This window comes from Branchiostoma floridae, chromosome 4 (assembly GCF_000003815.2).
Source record: "Branchiostoma floridae strain S238N-H82 chromosome 4, Bfl_VNyyK, whole genome shotgun sequence".
NCBI lineage: Eukaryota > Metazoa > Chordata > Leptocardii > Amphioxiformes > Branchiostomatidae > Branchiostoma > Branchiostoma floridae.
In genome coordinates, this window is record NC_049982.1 from 30,804,873 (window position 1) to 30,822,342 (window position 17,470).

Consider the following 17,470-nt stretch of genomic DNA (forward strand, 5'->3'; position numbering starts at 1 on the left):
GTGTTGAAGACAATCTTGAGAAGGCCTCTATAGAAATCTTTATTTATATGTGGCGATATTATGGCACCTGGTGGAATTATAAGAGTTGTTGCTTTTCCTACTGTGCTTGTGCGTCCAGAAAAAGTAAACTTTAACGTTATATTTTTCAGTTTCATTTCTTTTACTAGCAATTTGAAACAAGACTCATTTGTTTCATACGTTGCAACTACAGTAGTTTGAAATACAACGCTAGAGGGTTTCGACCCTAAACAAATGTTCAATGCAGTTTTGAGAGAATTTAGAATAAGTTGATGCTAACGTTACCGTATACGTCCACAATCTGTCGTAAAGAAAAATGGAATTGTGATGAGAAAGTTATAAAGAAGACAAAAATGATAGGCTAGGCCTGGTTGTATGCTTTCATACAGCTCAATAAGTTTATTCAAATCAAATCAACTATGTCACCGGCCCTGTAGAAATTGTAACGGATAGAGTGACGGTGCGGAATAGGATACTAGTCTTATGCCTAGGTTACACATAGCCGAATTTGGCCCCCGACTCCCTCCCGACTATGGTTTAGGAGTGATTCGGGACCTAGTCGGCTGTAGTCGGCTGGCGTTCGGCTGAGTCGGCTGGCGTTCGGCTGGTGTTCGGCTGAGTCGGCTGGTGTTCGGCTGCTCCATCCGAATGTTTTGAAATGTTCAAAACATTCGGCTCTGAACGGCAGGTCTGCAATGGGTCGGTTGGTGTTCGGCTGGTGTTCGGCACGGTCGGCTAGTGTTCGGGAGTAAGTCAGCAGTCAAATTAAATCTTAAAGAAGCCATAAACACTGCTGACTTACTCTCAGCTTGTTTCCAACTAACCAATGATTCACCCCGAGACCGTAGAAAAATCTCTGCTAACTCATTTCCAAGCAAAAAGATTATTGCCAGGACGTAGACGAATCACTCCCGAACTTCACACGACCGACATCCAGCCAAAAACAAAAAGAACCATAAATACCGTATTGGAGCTATCTGTGATCCAAATTTCATCTCTTGGTGATGTTTACAAAATTGAGGAAAGGATAATCTTGATTAATAACAAAAATGAGCACTCTTTTGAAAATCGCTGATTATGTCTATTTCAAGTCGAGAGAGGGTCGGCAATCGGGTGGGAATCAGTCAGGAGTGATTCGGTAGTCTGCGGCTAGAGGTCGGCATGGTAGGGAATAGGTTGGACAGCATTCAGGACACAGTTGAGAGTAAGTCATTTACTGGTCGGGAGATGTTCGGGACATGTTCGGCGCTAAAAAAATAGGCGTGGCCTAAACTGGTCAGACTACTCCCGAACTTCTGGCGACTTGGGTAGGCTAAGAGTCGGCTGGTGTTCGGGAGCCAAAGTCGGCTATGTGTAACCTAGGCATTACTCTTAGCTCAAAGAAAACTTCTCAGGCCACAGCAAGTAAATTCTATAGATGGCATCACTAATTTTTGCCTGATTTTGAAAAAAAATCCCTCTCCAGAGATGGTCAACATGACAAAAGCGTACCAAAATGGAAAATATTCCGTGTGGTAGCCTTGATTCTTCTTGTAGAAGTGACACTAGTGAGGTTCATTGGCCATGATTTTTAGATTAGAAGTGAAGCTAGTTCGATGGTAAAAAACAGTTTGGTAGCAATGACTCTTGCATAAATGCAGAAAGGAAAATGCTTGTTGGCTGTGATATCATATTTTTCTACAGAGTTTATGGTGTCTTATATTTTTCATTTTTTTAGGCATCCTTTAACCTCTTTCGTTTTTCGCCCTCTCTCATGAAATTCAGAGTCTGCAATGATGTCATCCATAGAACTGACTTGCTGTGGCCTTAGATTTAATAGAATGTGTGTCCGGCCGGATTTAGTCACCAGACATTACGTCGTTATGTGTGTTCCTGTTCTCTCTATGTTCTATGTCGTCCCTTTTTTCCTTCGTGTGTAGAAGGTCTCCAAAGGAGTGTCCTTTCTCGGCAAAGAGCCAACTCGACAAGCCGGCAAATCTAAAGGGAGTCGTGTACCGGCATGTAGAGCAGGTCAGGAGAGCAAGATGCCCTGGGCTTGTCCGCGCCATTTAGCCTACACGCGCAGTCCGTTTGCGAAGCTGTCAATCAATCAACATGCTAAGTAGTGATTGGTTCTCTGTTTATTAATTTAGATTTCTCATCTGCAGTTCTTTAGAAACATTGGTATCACTTAGACGGTGGAAAGAGGGATAGAATTTTTTAGAACACTGGGCTTGTCCGCGCCATTTCGCCTACAAGAGAAATCCGTTTGCGAAGCTGTCAATCAATCAACATGCTAAGTAGTGATTGGCTCTCTGTTTAATTAGATTTCTGTTCGATAGTTCTCAGCAACATTGGTATCGCTTAGACGGTGGAAAGAGAGATAGAATCTCTTTAGAACACTGGACTTGCCCGCCCTATTTCACCTACAAGAGAAGTCCGTTTGCGAAGCTGTCAATCAATCAACATGCTAAGTAGTGATTGGCTCTCTGTTTAATTAGATTTTGTTCGATAGTTCTCAGCAACATTAGTATCGCTTAGACGGTGGAAAGAGAGATCTTTTTTTAGAACACTGGGGACCTTGAAAGCGATATCCTAGGATAGGGTACCGGGCTCTGAGGCCGATGAGATTTGACACGGTGTTTGTTTTATCGCCAGGAGAAGGTATTGTCCTGCAACACGTGAAGCCCACGACTTCAGCATGACTGGAATCAACGGCCATGCGTGCGGCAGCTATCAGTATGAAACCTACCGGGGGTTGGCGGGAAAGGGGTTGTACTAAGGCTGATAAACGTTTCTACATTCAAGAGGGCATGTGTAATTATGATTCCGTCAAAGTCAAGTCTGTGGAGGCGGGTTGACATTGATAGTTGTAGTACGCGAGGGGAAAAGTTTTTTCCCCCACTTCCGTTGACGTGGCCAGGCGCCCACCTGCGCATGTTCGCCCGCCCGTATAAATGTCGGCTGCGCCCCCGTGGAGCAGGGTAAAACCGGTCACACAGCGGGGCGCGCAGAGTACACGTGCGGGCGGTAACCCAACCCGAGCCGCCTCCAATCTCTGAGTCCTCCCACCTAGTTTAGTTCCTCAGTGTTACAGTAGTCGCGAAGCCATTCAATCACCGCAGCCGTAGACTGACAGAAGCGCGACCGTATATTATACTTTAGTACATCTCCCTTTATCCCAGCACGCGGTCAGTGGGTCTATAACAAGGCCAAGGTAAAGTCAGCTCTGTAACCATCTGGCTATAACCGTGTAGAAGAAAAGCAGGCCTGTAGATATATAGAGAGAGTGAGATAGAGATATATAATGCAGTTTGTAAGCTGGATGCTCGTGGTGAGTCTTCTGATGTCGAGGGATGTCCGCGCCTACCTTGTGGACCACGTCTCACCCAGACTTCCCCATCGAAGAACGGAGATCAGTAAGTATACGTTCATTTCATTCATATTTGTCGTACGATTGTCGCACGATATAGAGGCATACTTGGGATATAGTTGTGTATGTGTTGTGAGACTGTCTTGGTACGGAAAAGGACTGTCTTAAAAATTTTGAAAATTTTGCGACGATTCACCTTTGCCGTACGATTGTCGTACGATATAGAGGCATTCTTGAGATATAGTTCTATATGTGTCGTGAGACTGTCTTGTTACGGGAAAATGACTGTCTTAAACCCTAGGTTGGCGGTTGATTCTGTCACAGCCTGCTTGAAAATCATACGACGATTCATATTTGTCGTACGATTGTCCCACGATATAGAGGCATAATTGGGATATAGTTGTGCATGTGTCGTGAGACTGTCTTGTTACGGAAAAGGCTTAAAGCTTGTCTTAAATGTTGGTGGTTGGTTCTGTCACGGACTGTTTGAAATTTATACGGCTTCAAAATCGCACGACGTCGTACGACGTTTTGTTATGTGTCTACAAATGCTTATATATTTGTGTTACTCTTCCTACTGACGCAAACGCTTGGTTGTTGTTTATGATTTGTTCAAACAAAGGATTTAAGAGCATTTGTTGCTTGATCGTACCCTTTGTATAACGGCAGTTCGCCTGGTTCCCTTAAGAAAGAAAATCTCTCTCACATGTTAAAAGTGAGCTCACATCCCCCTTTAAGACGATAGTTTCCACTCCGCTTAGCATATACTGTACTTCATGGTTCCACTTAGCTGAACAAGAAAACCCGGCACTTAAAATATCGTCATTGACATGTATAAAACAATTATGAAAGAGCGACAGAAGCAAAAAGATACGTGTTTCCATAGGCGTGTTTTAAATGTACATTAAACATTCTACTCTAGAGGGGAGTGTTATTTTCCAATAGACAATGTTTCAATGAATACGTAATCACCCGACCTTTGTTGGATTCCGTTTAAAAGCTTGTGGTGAACTATATGTCGTGTATATGTTTTGTAAAACATATGTGTAGACACTTCCTTTGTCGTGCATATTTTTGGAAGCGCTAACCACACCAAGAAAGACAATTTTTCATGTGAAATCAAAGAACACTTAGCAGCGCTTCTGAAATTAGTTTTGTAACCTAACTTAAATCAGGTGTTGCCATGCACATTGTATTCAGCTATAGGCTGAGATTGAATGATCTAATTACAGAGTACTTGGGGAGTTTAGTACAAGGCTGGATATTTTTGATGCGCGTGGGGTTAATAGGTACTTTATCGTATAATGTAAAGTAGAATGTATCATAACTTCCTAAATTTGATATCTTTCGGAAAATAACACTGTGAAATTTCCCATTAAACAGATATAAGAATGGCAAAACTCCCGTATAGACAAGGATGGCATGCTGTTCAACATAGTATATAGGTTGTAAGTTGCTAGAACCTAGAAACGAGATCAAGGGTACGTTTGCATTTTTTTTCCTTTCAAATTTATGCTTTATTGAAAAAATGAAGAAAAGGTGATTTGTAGCGCCAACGGCCGAATATTGCTAAAAGACTCCCTTTCTGCTTGAAAATTTGTTCTTAAGTGTCAAAAACTGGGCGTTGTAACCCCCAGGGACAAGGTCCTAACCTTAAGGGCAACGTTTTCTTGTCACACGTGGTCTCAGGTCAACGCTTAATCTAGCGTTCGTTCTGGGTCCTGTCAAACTTCATTATGACTCAAAATATCCAGATTTTCGATTAATCCTTTATAAACTGTTCAACATATGACTACTGTATCTAACTATTAACTTAACCTCTACATGCAAGCTTTGCCGAATCCTGTAACTCTGAAAAGAGAGAGAGAGAAAAAAAAGGTTTGCACTTGTCTTCAAACATCCAAAAAAGTTTCCGTTGGTTTTATTTTAGTCCGCACGGCACCGTGATAATTTGGCTTTTAGACTCCCTGTGGACTCTATCTAAGAAAGCCGCACGTGTTCTCGTTTGCTTGGGCTATTTTTAGCATGTACAAATCTATTTCGCACATATTTAGGGCATTAACCTTTTCCACACGTTAGAAACAAGCAAAAGAACAAAAAACGTCGCAGCGAAGATCTTTCAAATCACTTGAACCCTTTGCAAAAAGATGATTAGATTTGATAGAGAGGACCTACATTGTGCTGACTTATCTAGAGAGAGCCGTAATTCGGTACGGATGCAGTCGTAAATGAGACATCTACGATGTCGTAAAGCCCTCCGTCCCGGCATGCTGGCGACTATAATAATGCAACTCAGGGCCTCGCAAAAATCTACGGACAGACTGGCACGCGCAACCCTGGGATCGAGAATTAAAGCCGACTTCCGGTTGTCTAATGTTAGGTAGTCGGCTCTGGCTAGTTCACTTTTATCCGCAGGGTGACCTATATCCGTTGAAGTTACGAACAGGGTAATTTAATAGAGATATCAAGTCGATGGACGGTACTTTCAAACTGGATCATTATTGTAAAAATGAAATTTGAAACCAAAGTCCGTCGACTTAATATCCCCAAAACTCAGTTTTTAAATATTACGGATATAGGTTACCCTACAGATAAAGGTAAACTATACAGATGAGGGCCCTGATTCGCGATTTTTAACATGGAGTTTCTCTATGCCAGGGAAGGGGTTTTGGCTGGGAGAAGGAGCTATATATACCGCCGAAATACATCTTAACTGGCTGGTCTACTTTTTATGAGTCACTGGTAAAGTCCTTTTACGACAGTCGGAAGATAGGTCAGGTCAGGTCACTTAGGTACACCACGCACGCGCCATCACGGCGGTTCCCTGGAGTATTATTTGTTGACTTAGATTCGGGTGTGATAGATGTTGGAACAAGATGACAGACAGATAGATTGGAGTTGCGGTAGAGCACCCCCCGCCCCCCCCTCCCCCGTGCAATACGTATTAGGGTCGCATTACCCTAGCAGAGTATGGACCATTTGATACCTAGAGAGAGTTGATGGGCTTTAATCAAATGGCCTCCTTTACACCCCTCACGAAGAAATACTCTATAATCATTCGATCGTTCAAAACCATGGTCCCTTGTGGGCACCATATACAAAGAAAGAGGAAGGTAAACGGGAGAACAGAACCAAGCTGCCAGATTCTGTACAAACAACTATGATAGCGGTGGCAGTGTCCCCAAAATGAATCAAAAGACCTCACTTAACTTGAAGACAGAAAAGAATTACCCAGCCTATTTCTGATGTACAAAATGACAAATAAACTAATCAATGTACCAACAGACAAGAACAAAATAGTCAAGTACCCAAGTTTTCAACAAAGGATTGATGTATTCAAATAGCCGTTCTTTCCGAGTATAGTAGAAGCCAGTTAATTGCACAACGGATTAGCGCACACTTCTGGTAACTGCACGGAATCCCCAAATCCCAAACCGGTGTGGTCCAGCAAGATAACTTCGCATTATTGCACCAGCCGGATAATTGCAAAAAATTCACTGACAAATTGGTCGTGCAATTAAGCGGCTTCTACTGTACTATAACTAAGTGAAATTCGTTTCCATCAAGTACAGTATGTGTAGGCACTTTAAACAACATTTGCAGTCAGATGTGCAAGGGCTAGGTGTGACATGTCGTTCAGTATGATATATTGATAGCTTTATTGCACAACAATTGTACGGGGTACAAAGTATGGCATCTACATCTACATATCTAACTAATACACATTGAAGTTGTAGTATGGGATAAGTTTCTTACAGTCATTGGTGGCTTTTACAAATCATTGGAGGAGTTTCTAATGTCTAAACTTTCTTTGATATATTTTCCTATATCTGTCATGCAGGGATTGTCACATGTCATGATGTATTTGAATTTGCACTTCAGGTCCATTGTGTTAAATCCTTGTGTATAAGATATATCACCGCGTGCCTGCGAGGCTTGTGTGTTATACTGAAAGGCTATGCAGATATACAGATACAGACACTTCTAGTGCCGTCAGGTGCACTCCCAACCAAGAAATATGAGCCCTACCCAGGACTGACCCGGATTCCCAACTAACTGGACCCAGGAAAAGCTACCAGTTGAGCTACAGAGACTTTGTACTTATCACACGGTTATGTCCTTTATCACTGTAGGTCCGATCCAGCAGTGTCTACAGTCGGAAGCCGAGGCAGAAAACGTGTGTGAGGTGTTCCTGTGTCTGGAACTGGACGACACCTGTCTGATCAAGGGCCTGTACGACCTGTGCGTCAGCTTCTTCCGAAACACCAACAACTTCAGTGAATCGGTAAGACCCCCCCCCCCCTCCCCATGTAGAGGTTCGCCTCTGGCTGTTTTCTTATGTTTATTTAGGCGTTTTTATCTGGCTTTCTATTTTTTTAAACCGATTTCTTTATGTCTCACGGCCAAAATTCTTTGTTTAAAACAAGTCATATGTGGGGCCGTGTAGCGCAGTGGGTCCGCATTTGCCTCGTGACCAAGAGGTTGCGGGTTCGAATCCGACTGCTGTGTTACCGATCTTGTGCCCTTGGGAAATGCACTTTACACGACTTTCCTCACTTTAATGAGTACCTAGCTTCGGCTAGGGCCGCCTTCTGATGGAGGTCCCGTGTTCGGGGAGAGCCAAAATGGGTTAGGAATCTCCCGAGCAGCCCTCGTAACCCCTGCTTCGCCTATTGGGTCTGTTAGTCCTCACTCATAGTGTGCAATTGGGCTGGTCTCAATCATGATGTTTCTGACCTAGGGCAAAGAGATGCTGTTACAGTTACAATGTAAACCGTAACCTTGCGTGGCCTTCAGGCCTTGTTACGTGGTGACCATTAAGTAAAAAAAAAAAAGAAGTCAAAAACAGCCGGAGCAGAACCTCTGCTTGGTGAATATACCTTTTCTGATATTTCAATCTACGGCATATATTTTCTGTAAAAACTTATTTTATTTTTGGAAACGGCCAACACTTGATGCTCGAGCGGATGTCATCCATATAATCAAATCAAAAAAGACCTTAGTCTACAAACAACAAATGCATCATGACTAGGGCTGGGTATCGGTACAAAACCGGTTTTTCTTATTGGACCGGTCCAGAAAAACCGGACCTGAAAAAATTAGGTGGGCCGGATGTTGGACCGATTAGAAAATTAACAGATTATTTCATCAGGCATTCATATGTTTCGGCGCTTGCAGGTAAGAAAATAACAAGAAGGAAAAAGATTTAATTTCTACCAAGTTTTACAGCCAATTGTACAGGTGCAGTTGGCGTTGTAGGATGTTAAAACGCCAGTGTAAGTCTAATTCTCCACCAAACAGATTTCTTTGTAGTAAAATGGACCATTGGTATGAGTCATACTGAATCAGGTCCAGGTTCAGGTCCGGACCTGGACCTGATCATTTGGACCTGAACCCGACTTGGACCTGAATTTTCTGTACCTGCACCCACCCCTAATCATGACTGTACACAGAATAACTTTATTGCGCAACAATTGTAACAGTTACAATGTATGGCAATGTGAACAACTATATACTAATACAAATAAGTAACAACTAATGTAATATAATATAACAGTATAAACAATCTAGTGAGTATCACAAAGCATTATCTCGTTTTTGTAATGAGTTGTAAATAAATTGGCCTACGTAGGCAGATATATGAACAGGACATGATAATATCAAATGGAATACCTCTGACCTAGCATGTGGTAGTACAATTTCGGACTTACATACAATATTTTGAAATAACTTTTGACGGTCTTCTTCATAAGTCGGACAATCCATTACAAAATGAAATTCATTTTCTATGTCATTATGGCATGTGGGACAAAGTCTCTCATTGGCTGGTATGTTGTAGTGTCGGCCCTTTTCAATTTGTAAGGTGTGTGCACTGATCCTTAGTCTCGTTAGGTTATTTCTAAACAATTTGTTTTGAACAGATGAAAGATATTTTTCGAAACAGAATTCTTTTTTGATTTTACACACGATGATCGAAGCATTAGCGATAGAGCCTAGGTTTTACAAATCAATTGCCTTAACGTACTTCATAAAATGATTACATTACCTATAATTTCTCTGTTTCATCTTTCCTGCATCAATGTTCAAATCATAACGGTTTTAACGGAAAACGGCGCACTCGAGACCTAATATACTTTTTGTATCAAGATGATAACATTTGGCTTCGATGACAAATGATTTTACTCTGTTTGCGTTTTCAATTGAGGGGGTATTTTGCATATTAATCCATACTTGATCCACATCGGCAGAATAAAAGATCGTAAAATCGCAATATCAGTAAAACTGTGACTTGTTATAAAGTAGAATTCTCTCTACATTAGATGAATATGTAACATACCTGTTACAATTAATATCGTTAGCAACATCAAATGTTGCAAACAAGCTAGAAAGGCACAATTTTCAAGAAGACGCAGACTGTTTTTGCCGTAACCTTTTGACAAGCAACTCGCACACAATACTATAAAGTTAGGCTCACCCAGTAGTATTGTGATTAAAAATGCTTGTATTTACTATATAGAGCTTATAAGCTGATTGGCCTCTACCATAAAGGGAAAAAGAACACTGGCCAGCAGGCAATTGCAGAAGCGAATTATCGCGCGCACTTAAGATAGATCAGGTGTGTATTGTGTTTTTCCCAATTCAAGAGCAGAGCTTTGTTTAAACTGCAACTGTGACCCTCCGGTTGCCATGATTGTAAATGTGATCTTGAGGTGTCAAATCTAACAGTTACATTTCATCTGTTATAATTAGGGCCACATTTGAAAATACAAAAAGTAACAGCGGGGGTCTTTAACCAATCATGGTTGGGGTGTAGACAGTCAGGCCCGTCGATCTCCTATTAGCGCCCGGGAAGTTCAAGCCCAATGAGGTCCACCTGCCTAGGGTAGCGATAATTCGGGCTTAAACTCCGATCCCCGAGCGCTAATGTGAGATCGGCGGGCTGACTGCCTTGGCTCCCCGAACAAAACTCGCAAGCTACCCGGTCCTGGCTGGCTCCCAGGGTATGGAAACAGTCTGACACCCAGGCTACCTTCTCAGCGAAGGTAATTGCCATTCATGGACGTCACACAGATACTTTGATCGATATTAGTAAAAGGAGATTAGGAGGCGTGGGTGGTGCAGGACTGTCAAATCACCCTCCTGAGAACTCTGCACGGTTTCTGTCACAAAATGGATTGAGCACATCAGACGTGCAACAAGTAGCTCCTGTTGCTATGGGACTTCCGCCCATATTCGACTGAGAAAGGATATAAAGATGCGAGGTACTCATCTACTGAATCAGATCAGCTTTAACACCGGTGATACAGAAGATGCTTTTACGTCATGTGTGTGGCTGCATCTTTTGGTGATGAAGTAGTGTATGCCAATACGTAATGGTAGCGAGATGATTTCTGTGTGTGTGTGTGTGTGTGTGTGTGTGTGTGTGTGAGTGTGCGTGCGTGTGTGTGTATGCGTCTGTATGTGTGTGGTTGTGTGTATGTGTGTGTGTGCGTGTGCGTGTGTGAGTGTGTGTATGTGCTGTGTGTGTGGTTGTGTGGTTGTGTGTGTGCGCGTGTGTGTGTGTGTGTGTGTGTGTGACTTGGTTGAAATATGTTACATTTGCTTGCGAATGTTGCCTTTCTAGTTGACTATTGTTTCAGGCAGTACTAGTCGTCCAAGTCTTACATAACGCGGGGCGGTTTTAACATAATAATGGCATGTTAATTTACCACCATCTTATAAAGATTTCATTCCTCTTGGGGAAGAGAATAGGCGCTGTTAGTTTAGGCCCCCTAGCGGCTTGGAACTGTAGATGCCGATTTTGTTTCTAACTTAAATTTGGAGAAGAATAACTCAAGAAGGTGTTGACTTTTCGTCATGATTTTTGGTAAGTTGGTAGCCTAGGTAATGTCTTATAAAACCAAAAAGTTAAAGTTTATAAGTCCGCTTTATTCCATAATAGGAATCTTAAACATTTCACATATGTAGCTGAGATAGAAGGAATGGCGATAGATGTTAATAAATAATAAAACAAAATTGTAGATTTATTTTTTTGTTGTTCTTCATTTTCAAGAATGGTACAAAGTTACCATTACAGGTATCCATCTTATTGATGACAACTATTTATTAATACGTCTATTGCAACACATCAAAAGGTCTCTGACTTTCTTAAGAATCAAATGAAAGACACATGCGTCTGTTACGACGGACCGTATTTTGTCTGAAGCGATTCTGCCAACGTTGACTCTGCGAAGGTGATAAACTTTGCCAGATGTTTGGAAAGTGCCGAGATTGTCGCCTACTAATTATAGCTTAGCCTCTCTGCTAGTTATTGGACCACAGTGCTCGCTTTAGTACCTTCGCCAAGAAGACTGTGGTGTTTTATTTGCTGCATGGTCTGTGTTGTTTGTGGCTTTTTTTGGTAATGTTTGTGGTCAAATTTAGGCCACGTTGATTTGATTATAAAGATGACATCCGCGCGCGCATCAATTTTCGGAAGTTTGAAAAAAAATTGTTTTCCAACATACTGTTTTACACCATACTTCTTAATTAAGCAGCTGTAAAATAAACAAATATATACCGTAGATTGCAAAACATATCGGAAAACGAATTCTAATGTCACAGAAGAATATGTGAAAGAGGAAAAATGAAGGATCTATTTTTTGACATACCAAAAAATTATTTAACCTTCATGATCACTTAGATTTCCTAATGAAGGAAATTTTTGGCCAAACGTTTTATTCGCACGCTCGCATCAGTTTTCGGGTTCCCAAAGGATGCCATCCATATAATCAAATCAACATGGCCTAAATACGGACATACACTACCACAAAAAAAACCAAGACGCAAAGCAAAACCTCCGTTTACGGAGGCAATGGGAATAAAAAATTGTGCCAACGAACTCTCCACAAAAGTGGTTGCCAACACCAACACAAGCGTATGTCTATCGAGCAAAAATAGAGACACTCAATGTGGTCTGCATCAAGGATAGACATTGGAAGTACTTGTTCGAGGTATAGGTCATACGTACGAAGTAGGGGTATCTTGGGTTCACTTTGGTTGGGGTTGTTACAGTGTAAAAACGACCATGGGTCCTTTACATTAGTGTCACTCTTGGTAAATTAGAAGATATATAATTTTCACGTTGGTTCTATCCTCATTGTCAAAAGAATTTAACATTACTTAAAAGTGATGAAACGTTACGATTAAAATTTCTTACAGATAAAAAATTCTTAAAAGAGATTTACACGTGTGTGGACGTACTTGTTCTATATTTCTTCAAAATTTACAATTTTAAAGAAAAATTTGCAATTTTAAAGAAAAACGGATATCTCAGTATAATACATTTATGTCTAGCTTATTAACATGAAATCATCATAGGTCCAAACGAAACGCATACATTTGAGCTCATCTTTCAATCGCCATTCTTTTTTACATTGTTTATCTTGATAGAGAGATATAATTATATGTAATACTGGAAAGAGAAATATTTTGACCTCTTAACTACAACGTTAGCGTATTTAAAAGTTTAGAAGTGACATATTTGTTAACTTATCCAAACGCGTAATACATCTTTTTTTGCCAAAAGAATTTCATCAGCCAATGCAAACACGTCATACATATTCTTTGGCCAAATGACAATCATCTTCATTAGTCATTATCAGCCAATCCAAACACACGTAACATAGTTGTTGCTAAATGACCGTTGTTAGCCAATCCAAACACGCGACATATTTTTTTTTGCCAAATGACATCTATCAGCCAATCCAAACACGCGACACATTTTCATTTTGCCAAATGACCGTTATCAGCCAATCCAAACACCTAATACAGAAGCCGCTTAATTGCACGGCCAATTTGCTAGTGAATTTTGTGCAATTATTCGGCTAGTGCAATAATGCGAAGTTATCTAGCTGGAACGCACCAGTTTGGGATTTGGGGATTCCGTGCAGTTAACAGAAGTGTGCGTTAATCCGTTGTGCAATTAACTGGCTTCTACTGTACATACTAGAAGTATTTTTTTTCTCGACTCAGACCTTATATATATCAAATCCAGTTCCAGGCAAAAGATTTACGTTTGAGCAAATTGAAGGTCAAAGACGACAGTTAGGCAAACATAGGGGGTGGGGCACGTGAAAACCGTGTCACAGAGGGTAACCACGCTTGGTTTCAAATCCTAAGTAGTAGCAGACGGCAAGAGATTTGTCACGGTGGTCCTTGTGTGTTCCGTAGAGTGAAGTTTACCTCCAAGAACAACCTTGACTTTGTCGTTGAACGACAAGGGATGTGGTTATATGTGACGCAGCTTGGTACGTGACGTTTGACCAATCAAGACTAAGCCCTATTTAAGATATAACGTTAGTACAAGAGCCAGGTTTAAAATTTGTTTCGTTGCACCCATTTTGCGGAACCGTTTACAAATTCAGGTAATTATTTGTGATACCTATGGGCCCTTGTCTGAGTTAAGCCTACGGTCAATAATAACAGTTTGTGAAAAAATCAAACTTTTAAGTCCCTAAAACGTTTAAGAAAAGATCAATTTCGGGAGATATTGAGCATTATATGAAAAATATAAAATAATGTTTATTTTTTGCCCCTCCTCCTTGGAAAACTGAATTTTTCAACTGAATAAGTTTAAAGGTTGAATAAGATTTGCTAGCAAAAGGTGATGCCACAATTTGAACAGAAAAACCATGCTGGGTGAAAGAGCAAATATCACTCTACCACAAAACCTTTTGTGTTAGATGGTTGCAACGAAATTACATTTCTAAGCCTCTTTCAGGACGTGGCCCCGAACAGCCATCAATTCGTCCTTCGATCATTTTTTTGCCAAATATGACAGGGATTTTAGCAAGATAACTCCGGAAGACAAATGACTTCAAAATGACTAAATCTGCTCAGTCACGATTGATAAAAATTTTGAGCGTTGCCTCACCGAGGATGAACTGTACTGAACCAAAACTTTGATTGATGATCACACAAGTCAGTCATACCATTATGGGTAATGGTTCATGTCGCTTCTTGCCATCTATCGCTACATGAAGTGTCCATTAGGCATTAGTGAAGTCTCTGGATATGATTCCTGACGCCAGTGAACCCGACATGGCGACATAAAACCATTCGACTCGTACCATTTCCTCTCATTATAGACGTTTAAGCCAGTTACTGTATGTTTGATTGTCGGAAGATTTTTTTTTACGAGTGTCATGTGTAGTCGTACGAAAGGAAAGTGACTTTGTAGTGACTTTGTAAGCTTGTATACTGACCCTAAGTGTTTTACACCAGTTAAAGTACATTGTTATCATCGTATAATGTTGAAAATGAAATAGGCAGTCTACCTGTTTTCTTACAAGTGTGTAGCTATTACGCGTACGACAGGTTTTCAAGCAGAGGTTCTGGGGGTGGGGTGGGAGGGGCGTTACTTTATAGCTGTCAGGAAGGGGAGAAATACGAAAATAGCAATCGACCTATCCCACGTCATCTTTTGTTGACGTCAAATCTTTCTTTTCTATCTTAACTATCAATGGTGAATCGAGGTTTGGAATTCTTATCAAGAAGCAAGAAGCAAGTATAGGCGAAAGACTCACAATTTTTAATAATAGATCGTAATGTGAGTACATGTTCGCGATCGCATGGCATTAAACAGGCAGAGAAAAAGCTACAGGCCTGTATTTTTTTGAAGAGGTAAAAAAATATTTCTTCCCTTGATTTACACATTTAGCTCTGTCAATACGTTTTGAAATAGAAAGGTAACATTTTCGAGAAGATGCAACATGTTTTTCCTGGTAATTTGGCTTTCTACGAAACCAATACACTCACTCAGACACACGCACACATACATGTACAAACGCACACATCAAAAAGAAAACCCGAATTCTCCATGAGAACAAGAATTTTATAATAAGACATTTATATTTCGATATTTCCTCTAGGGCCAGGAATGGATCGAGGGTTCCTTCAGCTGCATTGCCGCGACGCTCCAGCAGATCGTTGGGCCGGACCTGGAGGACTGTGACCGCCTGGGCAGCCTGGTGCTCACGATAGAGGAGGAGTGTTTCTCCAACTACGGCATCTGTCAGATGGTGCGGTACAACGCCGGTCCGCTAGAGGCGTCGCTGGCGTCTGCTGACATTATGACTCAGAAGTATGTAATAGATTATCCATGATGTATTAAATAGGAGTGGTGTTTTATTTCATTTCTGTGTTTTGGTTACAAACACAATTAAAAATTACAACCAAGTAATTTTTCGGGGGCCGATACCGACTTCCACGCACCTTTGATCCTTTGCTGGCGTCACACTTCCGGTCTGGATGTGTGACGTAGGCTTTGGGTCATTTCAACTTGATGTGGATCAGAGGACAGATGACTGTTCACTTCACTATTGTATGCTATTATTGTACTTCCATGTATACCTGCAATTAGCCTTCGGGTATGAATTTGTAATAAAGATTATCATTATTATTATTATTATTGTAGGACCGGTCAGCAGCTTGTCCAGACCGCCATGCAGTGCGGCCGCACGGTGCGGTTCATCGTCCACCGGATCCTGAGAGACATCCTTGGCGGGAACCCCACCCTCTTCTCCTCCCACGACTTACGGTTACTCAGCCTCATGAGGGGCCTCGGCAAGTGAACACCATCATCACCACAAAACCTAACAAAAATTGGAATATTTTGCGCTGTGTAGATGCGAGGGACAGACAGATATATATGGCAAATTGTGAGAGCTGAAATATGAGAGATATAGTTACAGACTTAACATTTGAATTGCATTATTTTACAACTATCATTATCTTTATTATCAGACGGAAGAAAAGGTGAATGGAGCTTGTGACGTCAGCACTGGGGGCGGTACCGACTTCAGATGAACTATGACCCAGTCCTGACGTCAAAAGTGGGACAAAAAATCACGTGACTTGGGTTAGATAGTTAAAGAGAGATTCGGTCGAAAAATCCAGTGAGAGCTATTTTGAGCTGGAAAGCATTTTTTTGTTCTCATTATATTTATACAGATTATAATAATATGCGGAATATGAAAATAAAGATTTTGTTTTCAAAAGTATTTATTGATTAATAAGGAGTGGTAAAGTAGACTATAGTTAAGTGCTTTATACAATCAAGAATACAAAAACACCGCATCATATTGTTATCCTGGAAATGTATCAATGCAAGTCAACTAATGCATCAATGATAACTAAGCAAAAACAAGTGTCATAATGCCTAGCTTCTTTCTCTAGCATAGTACGCACCACATTTTTTTTCGTTCAAAAGATCAATTTAAAACTGAATGTGTCCGAGTCATCGGTAGAACATTCAGACGAAGTATTCATAGATATATTACCCGTACAAAATGAACAGATACTTGTGTTGTGTATATGGCATTGTTTGGCCAACAACAACAACAGAATGAAAATGTTACAAAGATACTGGATATTGAAATGCCTCTGATTCCAACTGCATTGAATCTAGAAATCACTGTGTTCGCGGTAAATAATAATAGTGTTGATCACATCGTGTATTCTTATACATAGCTTAAAAAGATCTAATATAATGTGTACGTAATGCGTAAAGTTACGGGCGTATTTTGGATAAAATTGCGTAGCAAACTGCATATTGTACTCAGCTAAAGAAAACTAAGTGTCAGCCTATCTACAGTAATCACAAAGGACCCAGGCCTAGCCGTGAGGTTTCCATAACAACCATGCTGTAAACAGAAGAAACCAATTGGACACAGGAAATGGGCTATGGCCCTTCGTAATTTCAGGATGGCAACACCAATGTACCAAAGGACCCGCTGTTGGGAAAAATAAAGGAGATACTTGGGAATTGAATTTCTGTTGGTACTTTCTTTGTTTTGTTGCATGCTCTTGGAAACAGGCGCTAGACAGGATTTTGTTTTAGCGTATAGTGAAGCGACAAGTTGGGGCGGAAAAGGGGTCTTGGCTACGAGTCAGTACCGGTACAAAAAGTGTCACTTCTAGTGTCACTTCTACAAGTACAATCATTAGGCTACAACACAACATATCGTCATGTTGACAATCTACAAAGAAGAAAAAAGTATCTTCGTTTTTTTTTCTGAAATCAGACAAAAATTAGTGACCACGCTGATGTCGTCCATA

The 17,470-nt window shown here is 40.8% G+C and overlaps 2 protein-coding genes across 2 annotated transcripts in view; both read left to right on the forward strand.

The window, feature by feature from the left end:
* Nucleotides 1–17,470, forward strand: part of LOC118414804 — a 1,072,569-nt gene that overhangs the window by 1,034,942 nt on the left and 20,157 nt on the right. The window lies entirely within an intron of this gene.
* On the forward strand, nt 2,821–17,286 carry LOC118414832 (stanniocalcin-2-like). Its single transcript, XM_035819096.1, has 4 exons — nt 2,821–3,416; nt 7,504–7,655; nt 15,283–15,494; nt 15,828–17,286. Exons 1-4 carry the CDS (start codon nt 3,305–3,307, stop codon nt 15,982–15,984), a joined length of 633 nt encoding a protein of 210 aa, XP_035674989.1. The 5' UTR covers nt 2,821–3,304; the 3' UTR covers nt 15,985–17,286.